Source organism: Ornithodoros turicata, chromosome 1, assembly GCF_037126465.1.
Source record: "Ornithodoros turicata isolate Travis chromosome 1, ASM3712646v1, whole genome shotgun sequence".
NCBI lineage: Eukaryota > Metazoa > Arthropoda > Arachnida > Ixodida > Argasidae > Ornithodoros > Ornithodoros turicata.
This window is the reverse complement of record NC_088201.1, coordinates 41145899-41168903: the sequence shown is the minus strand read 5'-3', so window position 1 is coordinate 41168903 and position 23005 is coordinate 41145899. Positions and strand designations below refer to the sequence as shown.

Below are 23005 nucleotides of genomic sequence, written 5' to 3'. Positions count from 1 at the left end.
CGCAGGACGATGTGAACTCCTCGAAATCAGGGTACTCATTGACGTAGTCGCAGGGCAGCTTTCCTTGCGTCCGTCCCATCTTGTCGTCAGCACTGCAAGTAGTTGACCTTTCAAAAAGACCACTCAGTATGACCTCTGTTCGAGGCTTATTTTAATTTTGAATTGCTTAAAATTTTACCGGAGTTCGTTTTTTCGGATTTTTTCGGGTAAATGGAAAACCTGGAATCTTAGTTATGGGCTTGAGGAGAGGTTATCCAAGATTGGGCTGGCCTAGCAGAGGGTGTAGCATGGCAAGCGAATTTCTCAGGCAAAAGCGCGCGCTCTGTGTTGCCTTTCCCGCTCTTGATAAAGTTAACAAAAGGTGTTTGTGGTACTCTCGTGCCATCACCTTGTCAATGCAACACGCGATGGAAAATGCGAGCTTCCAGTACATTACGCTTAAAAAGTAATAGTTAAATGAGTTTTCAGCCTTCTAATAATTGCGGCAGGCTAATTTAGACTTCCTTTGAAATGTTTTCAAATATGTTCTGCGGTCACTGGAAAAATATCGACGACTGGGGATGAAAAGGGGCCCTTAGGATTGCAAAGGTTCCCGACCCCTGCTCTAGGAGGTAACTAGTGCGGCCACAAGGTGTCCCACTTTACCAAGAAAATTGCGTATTAATGTAATTGAAAAAAGGTTACTCCCCATTTTTGAAAAAAAAAAAAAAATCTAACCAGAGTTAGCGCGGACACCCTGATATAGGGTGTTTCACGTAACGTGTCATAAAATCATATCCAAAAATCGACTCCTTTGAACATGATCAACGCTATTTATTTCGGAAGAGATTTTGCCAGGACTTCAGAGCACTTTTATCAAATTTAATTCGCGAGAAATTGAATTTTCCCAATAGAACTTCAAATTTTGCAAAGTCATCCTCGCGTTATTTTTCTTTTTCTTTCTTTTTTTGACAGAAACAGAAAGCGCATGCAGGATTTACCACAAAATACATTCACTTCTACAAAGGTGGAAAAGAAAACCGTCCTTTCCAAGAGTGCAGTTGGCGGCCAAGCTCAGTTCTGCGCCAAGATAATGCAAGATGCGGCGGAAGGAAAACGGTCACCCGCCCCTTCCTGTTTCCTTCTCTCTCTTCTTTCAGAAAGCTTCGCGTTGTAATCGTTATGAAAGATGAAAGTCACTGAAAAGGTTAGCCAGCTGTAGGGATCGAACCCACATCTTCTGGATTGCCGGTCCAGGGCTCTACCAATTGAGCTAAGCTAACACGCCTCTCCAGTGACTTTCGGGGTGCGTCATCTGAAGGGACGACAAACCAGCCACTCACTCTCAGTCACCCTCCTTTCACTCTTACATTTTTGCTCACTCATACACACATTCATACGACGGAAATCGACGCAAGCGGCACCTGTTGAACAAGAGATAAACTGATGTTCTGAGGCGTGCTTCTCTCAGAGATCTGAGCGCGGCCGCCAATTTGCGAGCCGCGAAAGGACAGTTTTGGGAATTTTTTTCCGGCTATTACCATTATAGTAGTGAATGCATTGTGTACTAGAATGGAGTAAATCCTGCATGCGCTTTCCGTTTCTGTAAAAATAAAATAAAATAAAAAAATATTAGGTTGACTTGGCAAATTTCGGAGTTCAGTTGGGAAAATTCAATTTCTCGAGATGGTAAAAGTGCTCGAAAGTAATGGCAAAATCACCCGGGAGATAAATAGCGTTGATCCCATAATGTTCAGACAAGTAGATTTTTAAACATAATTTTATGACACGTTGGTGAAACAACCTGTAGTACAAACTGCAGTAGCTTTGGTATCACCTTCGGTATTAGTTTTGGTATCAAAACGTATCCACTTGCACTTCAAACTGAAAATGGGAAGGGGTGTGCAGTCCCGAGAGATTCGGATAGTCCCGCAGAAGAACTCGCCACAGAAAACATGCGAGCATCCCTCAGTAGCCTTCATTAGGATGCTCCCTGTACAAACGGTAAACGCTAGGAGGATGATTGGCGAAGTTACCTCACCTTCCTGTATGACCAACTGGAACCCTGGAAACAGGACCCTTTTCTTTGATGCGACTGTCGTCCACTATCCTTTTGTCCTTGTGAAAGACGACACACCGCGCCTCTTGCAGCCGTACCAGGAACTGGGAGATTTTATTCTGGTAGAATTAGCGTGTTCGGTTGAGGTGGTCTTGTGTTTCTTCGTGGTTGTTTATCCTCTAGGGGAGCTCGAAAAGTTTGTTTGTACAGCTTGGCACAAAAGTTTACACACTGGCGTATTTCTTCATCGGAGCGGCCCCCTGATAGCTAGCAGGAATAGATCAAATAAGAAACGGACGACCGGCTATTTTATCCACCTCTCAGTATGTGTGTGCCTCCTGTCTTCTGTTAGGGTGTCGCTCCAATGGAGAAATGCGACACCCCGGTGCTCCGTAAGCCTTTGTCCCATGCTGTACTATTGAAGATCACGTTTACACAATGTTCCGCTACCACCTTTCGTATTTTGTGTGTGTGTGTGTGTGTGGGCCAGCCAGACAAGATGCCAGAAAGGACGGCTTGCTATTCCTTGGTAAATAATTCCTTAGTGCGTAGCCAAGTTCCTGGGGAAGTCAGAGCCAGGCGATGTGGGGTCAGAAATCAGAAGTCAGAGGTCTTCCGCCGTCCCACTCACGATGTCACAGGCTGATGAGGAGACTGGTATCACGCAGGTAGTGGAGAAGCGCCGCGGTTACACCACTGCTCCGTGTGCCAAGTAATGTTGCAAGAGAGATGTTGGAGTTAGAGCCCTGCACCATCCGCGGATTGAAGCTGATATCCGCAAGATACTTGCGGATTCGGATGAAAATTTAGCACTTTCTGCGGTGTGCGGATAGGATGCGGATATACCGCGTGCTGTAATTTTTCCACCAGCAATTTATTTGTATTGCGCGCCGACAGCGAGCGCATGCTCGGGTTCACCTTTGACCATGCACGGCCAAGACGGTAGAGGAGGCATTCTGGCGTCTCGAACCGCGCGAGCACCGACGAGGTAGCGTTTGACACATTCCAGAAGTCTCTCCGTATCGCGTTTGTTGAAAGGTTTACCAGGTTTACCTTTGCTTGTCGTCGTGAGTCCTTCCGTGACAGCATGGAGGCATCCGAAATTATACCAACATGCTTCCGGCGGTCTTTACGCGTCCTTCGAAACGTGCAGATTTTGCGGATCGGATGCGGTGGTGCGTTTTGCTCAGCGGATCGGATGCGGCTGTAAACTGTTGTGTATGCTGCGGATGCGGGTCGGATGCGGATGCCAAAAATATCATCCGCGCAGGGCTCTAGTTGGAGTATCCGAGGCTGGTCAGGCGAGACTGGAGCGTGTCGCGGAAGGTCTTGAAAGGGCGACAGTCAGGATCCTGACTGTCACCCTTTCAAGACCTTCCTTTTTCTTCGAAGAAGGTGTCGAATGACTGTCAGTAGAACATAGGGGGTGACTTGCTTGTCCCTTTTGAACAGCAGTGACGGAGTACGGGCGACGTTGAGCCGGAGCCGATGGGGGGGGGGGGGGTATATTTATTAGAACAAAGGAAAAAAAGGGGAAAGGTTAGTCAAACGGGACGCAGGCTTGCTATTCAGATTCTTCCCTCCTTGAGACACGACTGCAGATAGTATGCTCCATCGTTTGGTCAATGGACCCCAAGAAGGGGTTGGTCCTGGCTACGTCCTTGACAAACAACTTTGTGCTGACAGTAAAGAATTGGCGTAGCTGAAGATGGCAGGCGGATGTCGAGATGTGTATCCACCAATCGGCTCTAACACATGGGCACGTTTCGCTGCGGCGTCAGCGCGGATATTTCCGTGGAGGCCGACATGGCTGGGAACCCATTGAAACCACACAGTGTGGACCGAGGACAGGAGCTTATTGTACATTACGAGGATCATGGAATGCACCTGCACGTCGCAGACGATCTTGACAGAGTAAGATACCAGGATACATAGGGCCTCTTTGCTGTCAGTGAGTACTGTCCAGGTACTAGGCGGAGAAGCAGATCCGTGGGATGCGTAGGGAGTTACACCGGGCTTACTTGGTGGTTCCTCTGAGCTCTCTTTTGTGATGATGGTGATATGGTGATGTGATAAAGAAGAAGAAAAAAAAAGGAATGAGCACTCTTTTGTTCTTTTTACCTCTCGGTAGATGCTTCTCGTAAACCTCTTCCGCGTATGCACTTCAAGGTATCTCTAATTGGAATTGATAGCTGCTGGAATAGTACGACAGCAGGATTTTACAACCTGATCACCGAGGTCATCCCATACTTGATTAGTCTAGAATGCGAGCTGTCGTTAGGCAGGAGGCTCGGCAGTGCGTTGAGGAAACCTTGCCTCTCTGCCTATCTCTTTACAAATTGTATGCTTTTATGTCTGTCCAGACGCTCTACAGTGGTGTTCAACCAGAACGAGAAGCCGGGCCTCCCAGTCCCCTTCGTGCATGATGAGGTAGTCATCATGATTTTTACCTCAGGTCCGGGAACCTTGTCTGCAACCCAGACGTCTTGCTTCGAGATCGAGGGTTATATTTGACTTAGCGTAAGTGCTAGTTAGGAACTAATGCAGACATCTGTCTTCTGACGGAGCGGCTGGCCTTTGAGTTCTACCGCGGTTAATCGCAGGTAAAGTCCTAAAACCCTCATGAAGTCGGCGGTCATAATTCCAGTGTGGTCTTAGAACCTTATGATCCTATATCATTTCGTAGACTCCGCCACAACTCCCTCGAGAATAGATCGATTGATTGATTGATTTTTAAAAGAAAAAAATGGAGATGTTAGTCTCGAGTCACTCGGGACTGGCTACTCCAGGACGCGTTATTAAGAAAGGGAAAGAAAGGGGAAAGAAAGGGAAATTACACAAAACTCAACGCTTTGCTACAGAATGGAAACAGAATAAATGAGAACATCACCACCTAGCTTGGCACCAAAAGCGAAATCTCAATGCACAAAAACAAACAGCGTCACAATCTGTCAGAGAGGTCCGTCGAGACGAGAAATTGGACAAGGGCGCGCATGGCAGGTATGAGCTGATTTGCTGGCCAGCACCTAAGAACCTTTTCGGTGGAGTATGGCCGATTATCCAGGCGGGACAGGGACGACATAAGGGTACAACGGTGTGCACTGTACCTCGGGCAGTCGATCCACGTCCTCAACTACATCACACAGACCGCAGTTGGGGGACGGGACCATGCCGAGCTTAAACAAAAGTCGTCCACTGTATGGCACGTTGAGGCGAAGCCTCAACGTGCCAGATGCTAGATGCTAGATGCACGTGCTAGATGAGCGACGTGATGGGTCGAGGAAGCGCTGACGGCATATAAAATCGGAGATCTGGGTCCACCTTGCGCAGGAACGACGTAGAAGGGACACTGCTGCGCCAGTGTTCACTGCACAGACGTCTCATAAGAGTACCAATTGCTTGTTTCGCGTCCGCTTGGGTAAAATACGTAGGGTGCGTCGGTACGCCACGTGCCACATGAACCCGTCTCGTAAGTAGGTCGGCAGCCTCATTCCCAGGGACGCCACAATGACCTGGGATCCACTGCAAGGTGATGTTATGTGTCTGTGTGACAGCACACGAATACTCCCTGAGGACGTCACACACCAGTGGAGCGAGGGAGCTCGAGCTCATGGTGCACCGCAGAGCTTGGAGGGCGGTTTTAGAGTCACTGTATATGGTCCAGTGCATGTGTGGTTGACGGGACACAATGAAGGAAAGCACCATAAGAATGGAATGCAGCTCGGCCGCAGCAGCCGACGTCGGGTGCGACAGCCTAGCGCTTCGTTCAATCGACAGCTCAGGGATTACGAAGGCACAGGTAGAGCCGGTCTGTGCCGATGAGCCATCAGTAAAGATTTTAATTCTGCCTTCATCGCGATGAAGCAGGCTCAGAGTGAGTTGGCGAAGAACAACAATTGTTGTAGCCGATTTTCTGGAAGTCAAGTCAGGGACATTGACATGCACAGGTGGTGGTGGTGGTGGTGCTCGAGAATAGACGTGTCTAGGCTGTCGTCCTGATCTTCGTTCAACCAGAGTGCTTGTACGTACCTTCTTCCCGTGGAGGTCCAGGACTGCGTGAGGTTTTCACAGAGTCTGCCTCCATCATTAAACACCTGGCTGGTCATTAGACCTGGCTTCTAGGTGAACGTGAAATGACAGCAATGTTTTGGTCAATGCTTGTCTCTGCCCCGGCCTTCCTGGAAGTAATTTGAGGGTTCCTTCAGAACAGGGATCTTCCCAGCAACCTCCCACTAACACACACGCATCCCTAACACCCTCAAACAACTTGCCAAAATGTTAAGTCTAAATAAAGTCTACGTCTATACCTACGTCTAAATCTAATCGTCCACGTCTGTCTACGTTCACATGTAAATATACGGGCACGTTTATATCTAAATCTATATCTACGTCCACGTGTATGTCTACATCCGCGTCTGAATCTATACTTCGGGAATTTTGCTGATGAACTACGAATGCGATATTTTCTTGCGGAGCCGTTTTTCAACATCAAGTGTGATTGCATAGGCAATGGTGGTTGCGGTTGTGGGGTCCCACAGGAGCAAAGCGTTCGCATGCATTCAGATGCAACGTATTTATGTGAATTCTAGTGAGTAGTGTCCCGTGCGCTTCATTGCCTATTTTGTCTGTTTTGCATAGTTGATATAGTCATCGCTGGCTAGAGACCACTACTGAATAAGATACAAAGAAAGAAAAAAAAATACTCGAGACAACCCGAGACTGGGAACAAAAGAGACGCACACGAATAGAGTCGGGTGCTTTTCTCAGATGGAGCACCAGACGACGGGGGTCCTGGAAGCTCATATGGTTGGGTAATAAAGAGATAGCTGAAAGAATTTTCACTGCAGCGTTTAAAACTTTTTACTGGGGCTGTTGGAGGGGGGGGGGGGGAGGGTAATTGGCCTTAGGACGGCTAAAGTGCTTGTTCAAGTGCGTCTTCCTTGTTCCTATTCTCGGATTTTTTCTTTCGGGATGTATGACACTAGCTCGCTTATTTTTTAGCATTCCTTCACTAATGGGTAGTTTCGCATGTTTTCCTACGAGGAAAGAAACTAAACCCAACGCTATCACAAGGCCCACAGGGATTTCACTAGATATCATTTGAATAGCGCGGTTGTGGTTAGCGCGCCGCCGCCAATGACGTCGGCCACGCCGATTCCCGTCGCTGGATCGAAATAGACCCAACGCTGTCGCAGAAAAAAACAACTGCATCGGCGCACACATCCACTGTGGCCTAAACAGAAAGCACGCGGAATGTCAAAAATACCACGTGACAATGTGCCTTCGCTCCGATTGAAGCGCCCTCAAACGTGCTCTGAAAGAACGAAGTCCACCTTATCTGTGGAGCGCTGTCCAAGACAGGGCTTTGCATCAATGTTGGCTTCGAGATTAGCGCCAGCAGCTGCTGACGCCAATCTTGAGGGCATCGCCAGATTTTTCCATGCCAATCAACCGAAATCACGCGCGTCGGGAGGGCAGGGAGGAGACCCCCCCACCCCCCACACACACGTTTTATATCGGAGGGCCATGGAGTTGATTGAAGCCAGCGCTGGTTAGATAAACTGCTAGCGACCCAGAAAAGCCGACGTCGAAGGGGGTTGTCTTTCCTGCGTTCCTGACGCGCGTGGTCTCGGTTTGGCTGATTTGCACGGTAAATCTGTTGGATATCCCTGCGACCATCCAGTTTGTATCAGAACAACTCATACCGGAACAGCTCATACCAAGAAAACTCATACTGGGGAAAGATCATTGATGACGAAAGGAAAGTTGATGATCCAGAAAAGGTTTGATCGATGGAATCCTACTTTCTGACGGTTATCTATTCGTGGTGAGATGTATCTAGGAGGAAGGAGCGGGGACGTGGCCCTCGTTGCAGCTTCCGCGACAATACAAAATCGCGAGGAAACTTACGATCATGTTGTCTCCTAATGCCGATTGGGTGTTTTGACTCGAAAACGAAGTACTGACTCCAGAGGCTTTTGTTCTCAAAGTGCATGTTGAATATTAGCAAATTACGTCAAAGCGACCTATCGGCGAAGGAAAAGCCGCAAAATGAGCGACAGATAAACGCTCGGACCCGACTCAGGCCGGAGCAAAATTCTCGAACAGGACCCGAATACGGCCTGTGCCCGGATGCAAAGCAATTGCGACGCCCAAACTGCGACGCCCAAACGCGAGCCGTGTCGTGCTTTCGAGCCAACACAGGCTTGTGCAGGGCGCTAGCCGAGACTATAGTTTGCAGTAGGCTTTCCGACACCTCCGACAAAGATAAACGGCGATTGCTCCTCTTTCACATCCGCTTACTAGCCTCGTTTCTCCTAGTTTCTTCCACCGAAATGGCGACATACCACGCTCTACCCGTGTCTCAAGCCGACATACCGTTTCGCTGACCTTTCCTCCTCCTTTTTTCTTCTCTGTTCTAATAAATATATCCCCCCTCCACCCGTGTTTGAGGTTGAAAGTCTGTTTATTTTGTTATTTCTGCAGCGTCTGCACGCGTTCCAGCGCTTTTAAAGGATTTCACACTTCGGTTGTGCCTCAGTTCTCTTTAGCATCTGCTGGTCCTTCTTCTGCTAACCAAACGTCAACCTGTAGAGTGCAAGCCTCCGCCTCGGCGAAGAGAAAACGAACGCGGTTCTTTTAGAGTTCCAGGGGTCTTAATTCGTACCGTGCCACCGAATTGCTGGCGGGGATCCAATGATAATTTCCGACATGCGTTGATGCAAAGATACGTATAGTGTCGGAGTGAGGATAAATCGCACAGTTTATCCCGTGCCGCATCTGACACCTGTGGAGATGCTTGTGGCGTGCTAGGGCTCCCAATGTCCTGGCGGTGCGCCTTCACAGGCATCGTCGCTCATGAGAAATTTCGAAAACCAATGATCTGCTCGTCGCTTTGCTTGACATCTGACGTGCGGCAAAGCTCAATCAGTTGTGTTTCCCAGCCTGAATAGTTTGTATTCCGATATCTTCCAGTTGACGTGTTTTCCTCAATTCTTTGCTACTCAGTTCGGCTCAGTTGGATGTGCGAGGCCAGGATTTTTGACCGACTTTTACCTCGACGACACCGATCGCGGCTTTGGTATAGCTCCACCGGCTTCCACGAAGCCTCGCAAATTTTCTTCTGTAAGGATGCTGTGCAAGGGACCCGCGCTTGCATTCGCACACTGTGTCCCCACTGACTATGTAATCGTGCTCACACCATCAGCACTATCAAGGACCGCTATAGGAACGTGAGTTGATTTCAAGATTCAATTCAATGCCAAATATGCTAACGACTTGCTGAGCCCGGTGCAGTGCGGCCGGTGCACATCACATTACCAGCTCCCGTGGCATATAGTGGTTAGGATGATGGCTTTCCACGCCGAGACTGGGAGGTGACGCGGGTTCGAATCCCCGCACCGGCTGTGCTGTCTGGGGTTTTCCCTGGGTTTTCTGGCAGACTTTCCAGACGAATGTCGGCACAGTTCCCCCGAAGTCTGTCCAAGACGCATACTAACCCCTGTTCCCCACTCCTCCCTGCTGTCCTCTTTCCATATGTCCACATCTGTGCGCCGCTCATAGCCATAGGTGCTTCGCTGCGCTAACACGGAAGTAAAACACACACACACACACACACACACACACACACACACACACACACACACACACACACGTCACATTAGTGTTGGCTGGTGATACTAATCTGAAATGGCGCCAGCAACCGTCCCATTTTCCTGCCCAAGCGTTCAGAGCTGGAGTCTGCTTCATACAACAGTCACCTGCAATCAATCGACCCCTCAGTGGACTTCTTTATTACGTGTCGCTGTACTCGTCACGAGGAATCGCTCCTTCACCGCCTCCGTCTAAACGTCGCCCGCACAACGCTGCAACTGTTCAAAATTGGTCACTCTAGCACTCCCCTCTGCACTAGCTGTGACGTGGTGGGTGATATTCCCCACTGCATCCTACACTGCCGGCAACACCTTCTGCATCGTGACGCCCTCTGTCGTCGTCCATCACAACTTGGCTACGGCACTCTGACACTGGCTACCTTACTGGCAGGGGCGGATGTAGGATTTTCCCGAGGGGAGAGGGGGGGTCCGCTGTGGACAAGTGCCACGTGCATGCTGGGATTGGTCCATTGAACCTTTCCTTTCTTTTTTTTTCTTAATAAACATATCCCTCCACCCATTTTCCTCATCCAGCGATGTCCTCACTAGGTGTCATTCAATGGATTGTTTTGAAGCGAAAATGTGGATTATCATATGCATAAACAAAACAAATAGTAGTGCGTGACTTATTACATGCCTCAGGATAAAATAGTCAAATCGTGCTCCAAGCACAGCATGCCAGTAATGTCCCCAGAAATCGACATCCGGGGAGGGGGGGTATATGTTTGCTTAAGTTCTCGTCTGCCTACGTTTTGTGCGAACGCAGAACTCCACAGCACGCGTGGATGGGATGTCAATAACGTTCTCCAGATGCGATGTTATTTGTAAACAAGTGTACTAAAATCACACAGTACCTTACGACAGCGGCTCTACGACGAGTACTACAATATAGGCTAGATGTAGTCATAAAAATACAAAAGGGACACAATCTTGTCTCGCGAGGCTGTGAACATCAGATAGCCAACGGTGAGAAGGACAACAGAAAAATGAAACAGACAACAACAACAGCATTTTATGATGATGATTGAGGAGTTTCATCGGCAGGGTCGATACTCTACCCCATTGCTGGTGGTGAAAATGAGACAAAAGAGCGTTGGTGATTGCACAAAGGTGTACAAAATGGTGCTTCATATTATACACGGATTAAAGGGGCTGCAAAAGTTCGTTCCAGATTATATTGGAACTTGGAATATTGGATTGCATGATACGGTCATTTGCATGGCTCTGAAATTGTGGTCCAAGTTTCGAATGTCGTGTACAGCATAGGATTCGAACGTATTGGTATAGCCAAGCTGTATTGGGCAATCTCAGAAATTTCAGGGGGGGGGGGGGGTTGCAAAAAACCTGGGGGCTGTCCCTGCAGCATAGACTATTCTACGTTCCAGTAGCAACAGCATACCTGTACAAGGTAAGAGTCGCTGGTACGCCTAATTGTCAAACACGCCCCATGTTTTTCTTTGTCTTGTCGCATGTCTTCTTTCTTGCCCCATGGACGTTTCAAGTCTAGTCAACAGTCTCTGAAGAGTGCCCTGAGTATGCTGGACCGTCGACCATTCAGCATATGGAGATGGTGTTGTTGGACTGGCCAAATACGCAAGGACAACCCGCGCTTTGCGCGGGTTGTCCTTTGAGCGTGCGTCTTTTGAAAGACATATATGCTGCAGCTATCTTTTGAGATCCATCGCTCACAACACCTCAAGAGAGTGATTAGTGTCGTGTTTTAACACACATATACACACACCAAGTATTCTGGAGCAGCTGGCTGCACCAGCTCGGCCTTACGCCTCTATAGTTTTTTCTTTCTTTCTTATCTACCCTTCTTTCTCTCTCGCAGTCGTTAAGCAACACACACAACGTAAATGTAGATATTTTATAAGGGTAATTCCAAGATTACGTTAACAATTCAAACAACACACGGTCACAAAGCAAACAATTAACAGGGGCTTACGACTATACTTTTTTTTTTAACATTATATGTTTTGTAGCGTTTTTGGGACGTCGCTAGCCTTGAAAGTTATTCAATTAAATTGAATTGGGAAAAGAAAACCACGGAGAAAGTTGTTCAAGCAAGTGCTTCCTTGTCCTTCTTTGTTGAAAGTGATAGCAGGGGACTGGAAGTTGATAACTATATTTGAAGTGAAGCTCAGCTTGAGGTCTGGTGTGCGATATTTATTTTTTTATTTATTACACCCCAAAGGCTAGGAGGCATTACATGGGGGGAGTGGACATACGTGGGCTTATTGCTCGGGAAAACCAGATAGCTGCAGTGTGGTCTAGCTTTCCGCTTGCAGACGCGGTTCCCTGGCCTGGGCACGTCTCTTGTCAGCCGGACAGCGATCTAGAGCAAATAAGGGCTTGAGCGTAGAGAGCGGCGATATGAGTGCACATGATAAGGGACGCCCGAAGGCTCCCTCTAGCTTCGCGGTCACGTGTGCTGTCGACGACAGAGCCCGCCTGCTGGCTAGCAGCAAGGTGACGCGCGGGCGCCTTTGTTGTGCGTCCTAGGCTGCATGTGAAATTTGACCCCAAGTATCTCTCCCTCCCATTTGCGCGCATGCAAGCCGACGGGGCCATTATGAACGAGGAGCAACATGGAGCGGCGGCTGCAGGGCTGCTGGGGCCCGGCGGAGGAGTCATCGTTCAGGGAGGGCCCTCCGCCATGCCCATGGATGTCGTCTCAGGTGAGCAGACTCCATTAGGCCTAATGGCGCACCGCGACGACCGATGACAACGGTCTCACGACGCGCGCTGAGCCAGAGGATGCCTTGCCCCACCTTCACGACGCAGCCCAGCGTCCTGAACGCCGGGAAAGGCAGGCATAAAGGCGTAAACACGTTAACGCGAGCTTAGCCTGTCAGTGCTGATGGCGCGTTCCCATGGCAATCGACAATGACCAGCTCGTCGCCAGTCGAATGGCGGATAGTGCAGGTCGAACGCCGATTGTGTTCGCGCTTTTACACCAGGCTGCCGTGAGACAAGATGAACAAAGACTGCCGAGGGTATTTCTTACACCCATGGATTACAGAAACACCAACATTTTCTTTTCTCGTCGCCTAAGATGAGCAGGGCATCCGCATAAGTTGAGGTTGGCTTAATCCGACCATGATTCATACCGAACTTTATAAAGTTGTAATAAAAGCTTTCAAGCATTTCTAAAGGAACGTAAAATATTAGAGTGAAATCTTTTACATTGTGTACCACGACAAGGATATGGATACTGGTCCAGCCGCCAAGTGCTAGGTGGGCCGTTTGATTCAGAAACCTATGTGCTTCCAAATCAGAACGATTTTCCATACAGAAACCTACAGAAGGGGCAATTGTGTGTTCCGTTTCACAATGGAGACAGTAGCTCAGATTGTGATTCTGTTCATGTTATGGAATTTCGTTTCTGGCTTAGGACACCGGGCTGTCAGTATACTGAATTAGTGTTCGCGTAGAAGACTTTCGCGGTTACAGAAAACGACAACATGGTCTTGCGAATATTCAACATAGAAATGAGAAACTTCCATGTTTCTTCATTTCCGGAGTTGACTGATGCGACTGACATGGAGAGCTACACCTTCCATACATAGTATATGATCTGTCGTTAGAACCTGTTAAGAAGAAGAAAAAAAAATGTCGTCCTCCCCCCCCCCCCTCGCAATATTGTATCTTCTCTCAGGTTCACTAACAAAAATTCAATTTTTGTTTCTTTAGTGTTCGGTTCAGCTTCGTGATCGGTTCGACATTTTACTTACCATCGTTTTTGACGTCGACAGAACGGAAGTACATTCCAACAACAACAACAATAGATGATGACGATGAGATGGGGTGTTTCACCCCATTGCACGTGGAACATTACATGAAGATGGTGAAGGAAGGATGAAAATACGAGAAATAATTAGATCGTCTGGAGCACATTCCAGAAAGGCAAACGTCTTATGTTAAACGAGTGCCACAACAAAAGTACCCAGTGCCAGTTTGAGTAAATAACGAAACAAAGGAGTATTAGATGACATTTGACAGAGGGCAGACAGCCAACGACCTAAAGCTTTTATGACTATAGTTTCTATCAACGTAAACGCTGCAAATCAACGATCTGCAGTCTCTCTTTTGTCTTCTTTTTGTTTAATGTTCCGGAGGTTTCTTTTCTTCGTGTGCAATGCTTTCCTTTTTTTTTTATGGGATGTACTACATATGCGTCAGTGACCAAGATAACGCGGCAATCTCTCTTCAGGATAAGTAGCGACGTAAGCTCCGCGCACGCTCTCATCACATGCTTTTATTCAAGGTACCCCACAGTGACGGTTAATCTGCCGATTGCTAGGGGTCTCGCAAATTTTTTAGGCGCTCATTTTGGTTCCTCCGGACAAGTTCACTGTCTTTCCACACCAGTGGCCGTCGTAGATATCAATTTTCTTCGTGCATTTATCCCCCTCATAATATGTCTGACTTTATCGCTGTTCACGTGCTGTGCGTTCAGGGGTGCCGCGCGCAATGTACATACAACACGTCATATAATGTCGTGCGCACCATCGTACAATTTTTGTCTCGGATTTCACCGGAAACAGTACATTTTCTGTATGTCAACATCGTTTAGCGCGACAGAAAATGACCTCTGGCTTCCGCTGTCGGGCGACATGTTTGACACTACCTGTTTGATGGAGCACACCTTTTTGATGGTTGGTTCACTAGACTGCGAATGGAAATACGGGGAGAAACATGATACTCGCTGCTGTAAAATACTTCCTTAATCCGTCTTCGACGAAATAAGAGGTACCACACCTCAGTACTAGATACACGCTGCCGTAAAAAAAGAAAAGAAAAAAAAAAACGCGAAATGAAAGGATACACCAAGACGCCTTGTCCTTGAAATCAGTGCAGGACAATGTCGTTGTTTGGTTTACTATAACGCGGACTACCTCGTGGAGTTCGATGTGTTGTAGTTAGCCCAAAAATTGCGAAGTCATTAAAGTCCTTTTAACTGCTTCACAATGGTATGACAAGCTCAGGCTGACTGAAATTCGCAAGTCGGCTGACCCCCGCGGTGAACTTCAGTCCAATGCAGCTTCCGATGGTTTAGTGTATAGTTTAAGTGGCATTCTTTAACGCAATATTTTCGCCCGCGGCCGTTATGCTGGGTCAGATGAGGAATCATATTGAAGCAACCACGGTTAACGTGTCACTCGAAGAGTTGGTAATTTTGGATGTCGTTTGTTTCGTTTTCGCTACCACACTGAGTCAACTGAGCACCGATAATAATATGGAATAGGGTTAGGAGTAACGTTGGAGTTGGGAGTTGGAACTAAAAAGAAAGAAAAAAAAAAGGAGTAACGTGTTTCAACCTGTATCAATACTTCCTGTACTTTCTAGCATTGCACCACTTTGTCTTTTATGTTCACAAAATTATGCAAGTTTCGGTCTGTTGCAGTCCTGCCATTTATTCGCACAATATAGAGAATTGCGTATTGAGGAAAATATCTGAATCTGGCTTCTCAAAAACCTGGCCCACCAAGGCCCGTGTGGCTGTTCTTGGGCACGAATGAATCAATACATCTAATCAATAAATTAATAATAATAATAATAATTCCAAAACTATAGGAACCCTAGCACTTGTAGTTGTATTAGTATCACCATGATAGCGAATGATCCGTTGCAGAGGTTCAATTACATTGAAAAGAGTAAAACATTTACTTTGGCTTGTTTCCAATATGAATTCAGTAGCATTCACCGCAGATAAGAGCTTATTAGCATGCGCTCCTAAGGAGATGCAGCAATTTCACTGAAAACCAGGGATTTCCCTACACCCCCCCCCCCTGCATTTTTGCAACACCCCCCTGAAATTTCTCAGGTGACCCCACCCAACTCGGCCACCAACGCGTTCTGGTAGAGAGTCCGGCGCAGCGAATTACATCCTGTACTGTCAAACTTGGGCTGTAGGACCACAGTCATGCAGATGATCGTACCATGCATTTGTCCAATCTCTGTGCTAGGTATTCATTGAGCTTCGTGAGACAAGGTGCTAGTCTTTTTTCTTCGTCGGTTGTGTGATTATGCATCTTAATGTGGAAATGCCGATCATAATGAATCTGTATTCTAATGTACTGTGTTCTAACGTAATTGCATGTACAAATAGAACTGGAAAGCTGTGCAGGGGTGTCACCATTGTGCCACGATCCTTTCCGTGTCTAAGAAAAATTCCTTAAGTGGAACCTTCACCAAGCTTACCCCCCCCCCCCCCCCCCTTGAAAGCTCGGCACCCCCCCAGCAGTGAATTTCTGGGGAAATCACTGCTGAGAACCCTCGATACCCGCCCAATTGTAACGTTTTTGCTATTACCGTAAAAGGACTTTGGCTTGAGTAAAGCACCGTTGAAAATACAAAACATTTGCAACACATGGCATAATCATACCGCATAGAAAAGCACATGGGCAGGGACTGAATATCGGTTCGATTATGGGATTCGCCCTTTTAACATTTGCGGTTACCGGTAACCAAACAGTTGAACCGGTATTTTTTCAGTTTTCTCTAGGATGTACCTGCAAGCTGCGTGGATGTTGCAAAATGAGCTAGAAAGTGCAAACTGGTAAAAATGAACATATTTATCTGTTGTGGTCCGAAAGGGTGGTGCAGTGCCATCTGCCAAGTCGAAGAAAGAGCGAACTCTTTCTTCGACGCACTTTTGCCGTTTGCACCATTCCCAGTAAAATAATTTGTTGCGGTCTCTATTATCTCGTGTACATTCATTTCGCACGTGCTGTAACAATGTACAAGACAAGAAAAACTGCGCGCGTTCAGCAGTTAAGCAAAAGATGTGGAAACAAACAACGTGCAACGCTTCGTATCTTAAATGACCAAATGATCATTTAAGACACGAAGTAATATAATTCATAGAAGAATATAATTCATAACTCCTAAGGAATGTAAGCAATACCTGCCATACGATGCGTATGTCATCCGATTATAGGTCCAAGCGCATAAGATGGTATGTTGTCTACACAACTTCTGAATGAAAAACACATGACGAAGAAATCTAGTTTAACAGAAGTAGGTACTACACCTTAGCTGTATAAAGCGATATAAATATCGCATCCAAAGTTGTTCGCATTCACGCTTGAATCGATTCACATGAACCGGTAACCGAAATCACATTTTTTTGGTTCAGGTTACGGTTTCGGTCAATTGCAGATGGTGAATTGCGGTTCCGTTCCGGTTACGGTTCTTGAAAAAATTTGGGTTTCAAGCAGTGTTCGGCTCCGTTCCGGTTTCAGTCCCTGCACATAGGTACAGATCCCGATAAAAGTTTACGGAACACTGGAGTGGCGTATATCGTCATCGGAGTGACACCCTTGCAGCCAACATATTTCGGGAGCAGATTGACTTACAGTTACAGACGGGTGCCATACACTTCTATGTGTGTCCACTCCCGTTCGCTGCTATAGGGTGTCGTGCCGATCAAGAAATACGCCGCTCTGGTGTTCCGTAAACTTTTGTCGGGAATTGTACAAGTATGACGTGCATACATTTGATACCACGTTTGCAACATATCACCGGGGCAAGCCATGTCCATACAAATACGCAATACATGAAGCATTCTATAGACAAGGGACTCCTGCATTATCAGATGTATCACTTCACTATAATACTGATGTGTGTGTTTGTGTGAACTTATGCGGCATATAATTTCAATCTTTGGTTCTTTTCGTGAATTACTGTATAACGGTAATTCGATTGCTTTTTGTTCGATGGCGACTGTAAGGTAACGTAAACTGCTGTAATTTAATTACTTTTGGCATTGCTTTTACCACGCTGCAATGCAGATGCCGTGTTGCTACACAGTAGGTCTCTATCAGTTTCAGATGATTTGTGTACTGACTCAAAGATGTAAAATATCCCCATGGCCCATACCGCAATATCGCTCTGACCACCGCCCCTAACACGTTGACATCTAGCATGTATGCCATTGTTTTGGGCGTATAAGCAGATGAGAGTAAATCTTTAACAGATGGGCGTGTTATCTTACTCACAAACGCGCTTCTGATGTTAATTATCTTGTAGCGAAGGTCATGTGCCGGACACCATTTACGATAACAGTACAGATATGATATGAATGATATTTACAAATACACTAAACCAAGATACATTCCCACCAGCTTCATCAGAAACGCTGAGAGCGAAGACACACACATACATACATTGGATGATGATGAGGCGGGCGATTCACCGCCGCTGAGGCGTTACACTGCCCTATTGCGAAAAAAATACACTATTGTATCTATAAATGCTGAGAAATGCGTGCGATGCTGAGAAATGCTGAGAGCGAATAAATGCACACAGTACTAAAACGTTCAAACCAGGTAACCTCTCGGTGACCCCAGTCGAAAATGGATGTCTTTATTTTGGGAATTTCAGAGGACAATGTACCATGACGCATTCCGCGGCTGATTGCACACTGGCACACTTCTTGACTGAGCCACCTGGGGATTGGAGCCCCTAGGAACCTGTGCTCGAAAACCGAACGTATACAAAGACCGTACGTGTCCCTTACCTTTCCCTTCCACCTACCAGCGCACGTTCATGGCCTTTTTTTTCTTCTTCTTCTTCTTTATTTATTTTTTTTGTAAGAGACAAATTATGACAAGACGTGCCAGAGAGCCTCTATTGTCGATGAAAATCGGTTGGATTCGAAACAACTTTGGCTGTGGACCCAATAATAGTTTACTGTTGCGCTTCTGCAACTTCACAGTGGCATCGCCTTCGAATATAGACACTTGCCGTCCCAAATATAGTTACCGCACTTAGGACATGAAATTAAGCCAAAGTGGGAATGGAACAATGACTAATCTTCCACGCAACAATTTACAATACAACGCAGAGCAAAGACGTCTGCAACCAAATCATAAACTAGTCACAGATATGAACGTTACATTTAATTTTGGCCCAGTTGAAAAAAAAAAAAGGTGTGTCGTCAGAAAAGCGACCCCAAGTGCAGACTGTTTCGTGACCGTCCTGCCATGTTCAGTTGAGGTGCATCAACGAAGACATAAGACACCGACATCAAGGCGATCACTTTTGTTTCATCAAATACGTAGTTTCTTATGGATTTTGTTCAACAATATATAGGAATGATTCACCCTCATCTTGGTGACGAAGGTGGATAAGAAGATTTGAACCTCGTCCTTTTGGAGACCCTCAGTAAACGATGAGAAAGCCAGTGGATCGGGTGTCCCACACGTCTGACGGTAACCTGATAGCAGAGCGCGGTATGAGGAGGCGCCTGGGAAACCCGATTCTCCTTCTTTTTCTTTTATTACTTTGCTCACTATTTGGGTTTCGCTATTTAATCGTTCACTCACCTGATATAAATGTGGTTTTTCTTTGACGAATATGAGGAAGCGCAGAGATGGTTTAATCTTCCTGGGACACTGACACCATGACGTAAGAGATCATTCAGAAGTGTGCACAGATCGGAGATTCCCTTGGCGAATGATTCGACCATATTAGAACTGCATGCATTACCAGAACAATCCAAGAGCAAACACACTGAAAAGGACACCCACGCGAGCTGATGATTTGACGCTCCGACAAAATTCCGTCACTTGGTGGTGGTGGTGGTGGTGGTGGTGGTGGTGGTGGTGGTGGTGGTGGTGGTGGTGGTGGTGATGATGATGATGAAAGGGCTCGCCGTTGTCGGCCTCACAGAGGTGGGCAACGTCACGACTGACGCCCTGGGGGAATGTGCGTCCTGGGCCGGCTTCTAAGGGAACTGTGCCGACATATGTCTGAAAGCGTCTGAGGGAAACCCAGGAGAAACCCCAGACAGCACAGCCGGCACCGGGATTCGAACCTGGGTACCTCCCAGTCTCGACCATCACTTACCCTATTGTACACAGTGCTGTCCAATTAACTCCTCGCTACCTTCGTTTTCGCCTTTTTTTATTTCTTGCACATGTCCAGAGCATACGCAGAAATGCATGAGAGGATATTCAATACCTTGCCAATTAAATTAATTGTGCTCGCACCAGAGCACTATTCACTTCATACTAAATCGTTTGCATCTGATCATATATTGTGCAAGTTAGCTCCCGACCCGGATACAATTCATCAAAATGATAGAGGAATAAATTAAAAACGTACAAGCGAGCTGGTGTGCCGTTGACGGGGGTAATATTTCCTTGAGCGTGAGGAAATGCTGCCACTGTCTAAAATGAGAGAGCCGTCTGCTCTTTTCGCTCAGCACTGATGTGTGTCTGTTAACGTTCACAGACCATTGAGACGTGAGCAGTCGCCGTCTCTTTTCGTTCTTCTTTCTTATGGGGAATTTATACTACCTAGTTTGCTTCCTGTCTGCTCGATGACAGAAGACTTCTCCCGGGTGAGGTACAATTACATCGCAGGGTGACTTTAATACAGACAAACCAAATTTATCTTCACTCTATAACTGCCGTGGTTTACGGTATAGCGTCTACAAGACACAGATACCCACAGCGTTTGAGTGTTGCTCCACAAGTGGCGGAGCCTGGTGCGAATGCTTCTCCGCGGATAAACTATGGCATAAACTATGGCACATGCTGCAGACAGTTTTGTGTGGTTAGGGGCCTTTCTCCTGAGAAACGGTCAAGAAATGCCAAGAGACAGTTGCTCCTCGCTTTGATGCCTCTTTGAAACTGTGTGTGCCATGGCCATGACTGCCAAAAGGTATTATCATGATGATGAATTGAGGTTTCTGCAACATCAGCAAAGGTAACACCCATTTTTACAGATGCCAGTTTTTGGCTTGACAAGCCTTCATAAGATCTATCATAAGCTTTGTTCCGTCAAGGTTGCAAAGGAACGTACATCCGACCGGGGTCGTGCGCAATAGTTGAACTATAGGACCCACAGGAACCATTTTCAAAATACACACGTCTGCACCTTATGATTAACCTGTAAATGTATTATTTCACAACAGGTAACCCTTCGGTAACGTATCTCATGTTGGAGTTACATACTGCAATATCAATTGTATTTCAAAGGATGCGTAGATCTAACATTGTGATTCTGTTACGAGAGCAATGTTGCATGTGGTACATTGAGAGAACGTCGCATTTACAATGTAATAGAGATGTTACCTCTATAGGCAACATCTGAAACATTGCAGCGACATTGAAACAAACATATTGCTGCATTGCACTTTTTGCATGCCGCATTTGCCGAGGCACTTCAGTGTTTCAGTAACACAATGTTTTCACCATCTTCTCATATCTGTGATTCCCACCAATAAACAATGACATGAAATCTTCGGAACTTCCCGTTACGTTCACCCGTCATTTACCATTTTGTTTTTGACGATGTGTTCAAATGTTGCGGCAACGTTTCATGCACAAATGGAATTTTACCGCAATGCTTCTAATTCACTGTTGGTGCAGCATTTCAGATGTCACATTTTAGAAACATTACGATTATGTTGTTTCGGATGCTGCAGTGAGGGAACACTACAGTTATATTGCTGATGCAGTGCTATTGAAGCAATATCGTAGCAACGCTAGGGCAACAACAGACATTCAGTGGGAACTGAAAACTAAATAAAAAAGTAAATGCAGGCAATATGCCGAAGAAAAAAGAAAATATAAGATGTCTGAGAACGTTGAGTGCAACCATTATGGGCAGAATTAATGCAGACTCTGAGAAAGATTATATTCTGAGAAAACACTGTGGGGGACGCACGATGGGAGACGACTATGGACGAAAGGATTGAGACGAGGACAATATACGTTCAAAGAAAATCAATCTAACCCAGAACTTGAAATCTTAGGCATATGCGAATACGTGCTTGGACCCTCGATATAGCGTTCTTCCATAGCGGGGGGGGGGGGGGGGGGGGGGGTATGTTTATTAAAGATAAAGAAAGGGGGAAAGGTCAGACAGGCCAAGGCCGACTTGCTATTTCCAAAAGAAAAAAAAAGAAAGAAAGAGAAGCGCACGAGATAGCGTCAATGCGACAAGAGCCCTTCAGCCCTCGCGTACGTGGCATAGTGGTTAGAATGAGCGCCTTCCGCACTAAGACTAGCAGGTACCAGCTCCGGTGGCGCAGCGGTAACGCGTGCGCTTGGAGACTGGGAGGTCCGCGGTTCGAATCCGCGGGCCGGCTGTGCCGTCTGGGGTTTTTCCTGGGTTTCCCTCAGATGTGTAATAGGCGTATGCCGGCACAGTTCCCCTGAAGTCGGCCCATGGACGCACCTATCCTCCCCCCGAGCGGATTCCGCTCGGTCTTCCACTTCACCCTTTCCTCTCCTCCTCTCCACCACCTTTCCCTTCCCGAGAAACATGCCGCCTAATCAGGCAGGCAGACCTCTCGGGTTCCTCCCAACGACACTCCTCCTCGACTAGCAGGTAACACGGGTTCGAATCCTGGCTGTGCTGTCTGCGGTTTTCCCAGTCGGCACCGTTCCCCTGAAGTCTGCCCAGTACGGTTACTCAATATGTAAGCATACTATGCTGGTCATTAGCTGAACATTGTAATGTCACATTTTCGCAATTTTGCTTCTGTAACATAGTTTCAAAATTACGAAGGCGGTCCTTAGCAATGTCACATCGGCACTGCAATGTCACATTTTTCCAATGTTGTTTCCATAACATTGTTGCAGCATAACGAAGGCGGCCATTAGCAACATAACGTCAATATTGCATGGCAATATTGGTGCAATATCACTACAACAATTTGTGCGGACCGGTGTCCATAGAATCACAATCAACACCCCTCAGATTGAAATAACCACACAATACAATATTTTATTCATGCTTAAACATCACATGCATATAAGCGTGGAGACTACTGAGCATAATGACAAGGAATCGGGCAAGTTGGTTATGGTCAAACATAGTGAAAGACCATAGACTGTTCTCTCCCAGTCCCGTGTATTTTAGCGCTCTTTCACGATGTTTGAGATACTGAGGACGCTGTTATGAGCTTGAGGGGCTCTGCACATAACACATATGAAAATGTTACAATGACCTGCGGATAATTTACACCATAATGCTTCACACTCAACAGGTGATGGTAAGGCCTGTACGTTAACCCTTTTGATAACAAGATAGCCACGCCTCCTCCTCGTGTCTACCCTTATCTCTGCGAAGTATAGGTTGGAACAAAAGTTTGCGGAACACGCGAGCGACGTATACGTTTTCTTCGGTGCGACACCCTAGCGGCTGCCGGAAGCGGGTGACTTCACCGTTTCGGAGGAGTGGAAGGGTGCGCTGTTAGCGACACACAGTGGTAGTTCCGGTGTCGCTTGGGTGTGCCTGGAAGGGAAGCTACCGCTGTGTGTCGCTAACAGCGCACCCTTCCACCCCTCCG

At 46.8% G+C, this 23005-nt stretch overlaps 1 protein-coding gene across 2 annotated transcripts in view; it reads left to right on the top strand.

The window, feature by feature from the left end:
• Positions 1 to 23005, top strand: part of LOC135378076 (hepatocyte nuclear factor 4-gamma-like) — a 161718-nt gene that overhangs the window by 72648 nt on the left and 66065 nt on the right. Inside the window, exon 1 of one of the 2 annotated variants that reach the window (XM_064610927.1) lies at positions 12129 to 12371. The exons of the other annotated variant lie outside the window; for it this stretch is intronic. Coding sequence (XP_064466997.1) covers positions 12245 to 12371 — 127 coding nt within the window. The 5' untranslated portion in view covers positions 12129 to 12244. Of the gene's footprint in view, positions 1 to 12128; positions 12372 to 23005 lie in introns of those variants that run through there. 2 annotated transcript variants of the gene reach the window in all.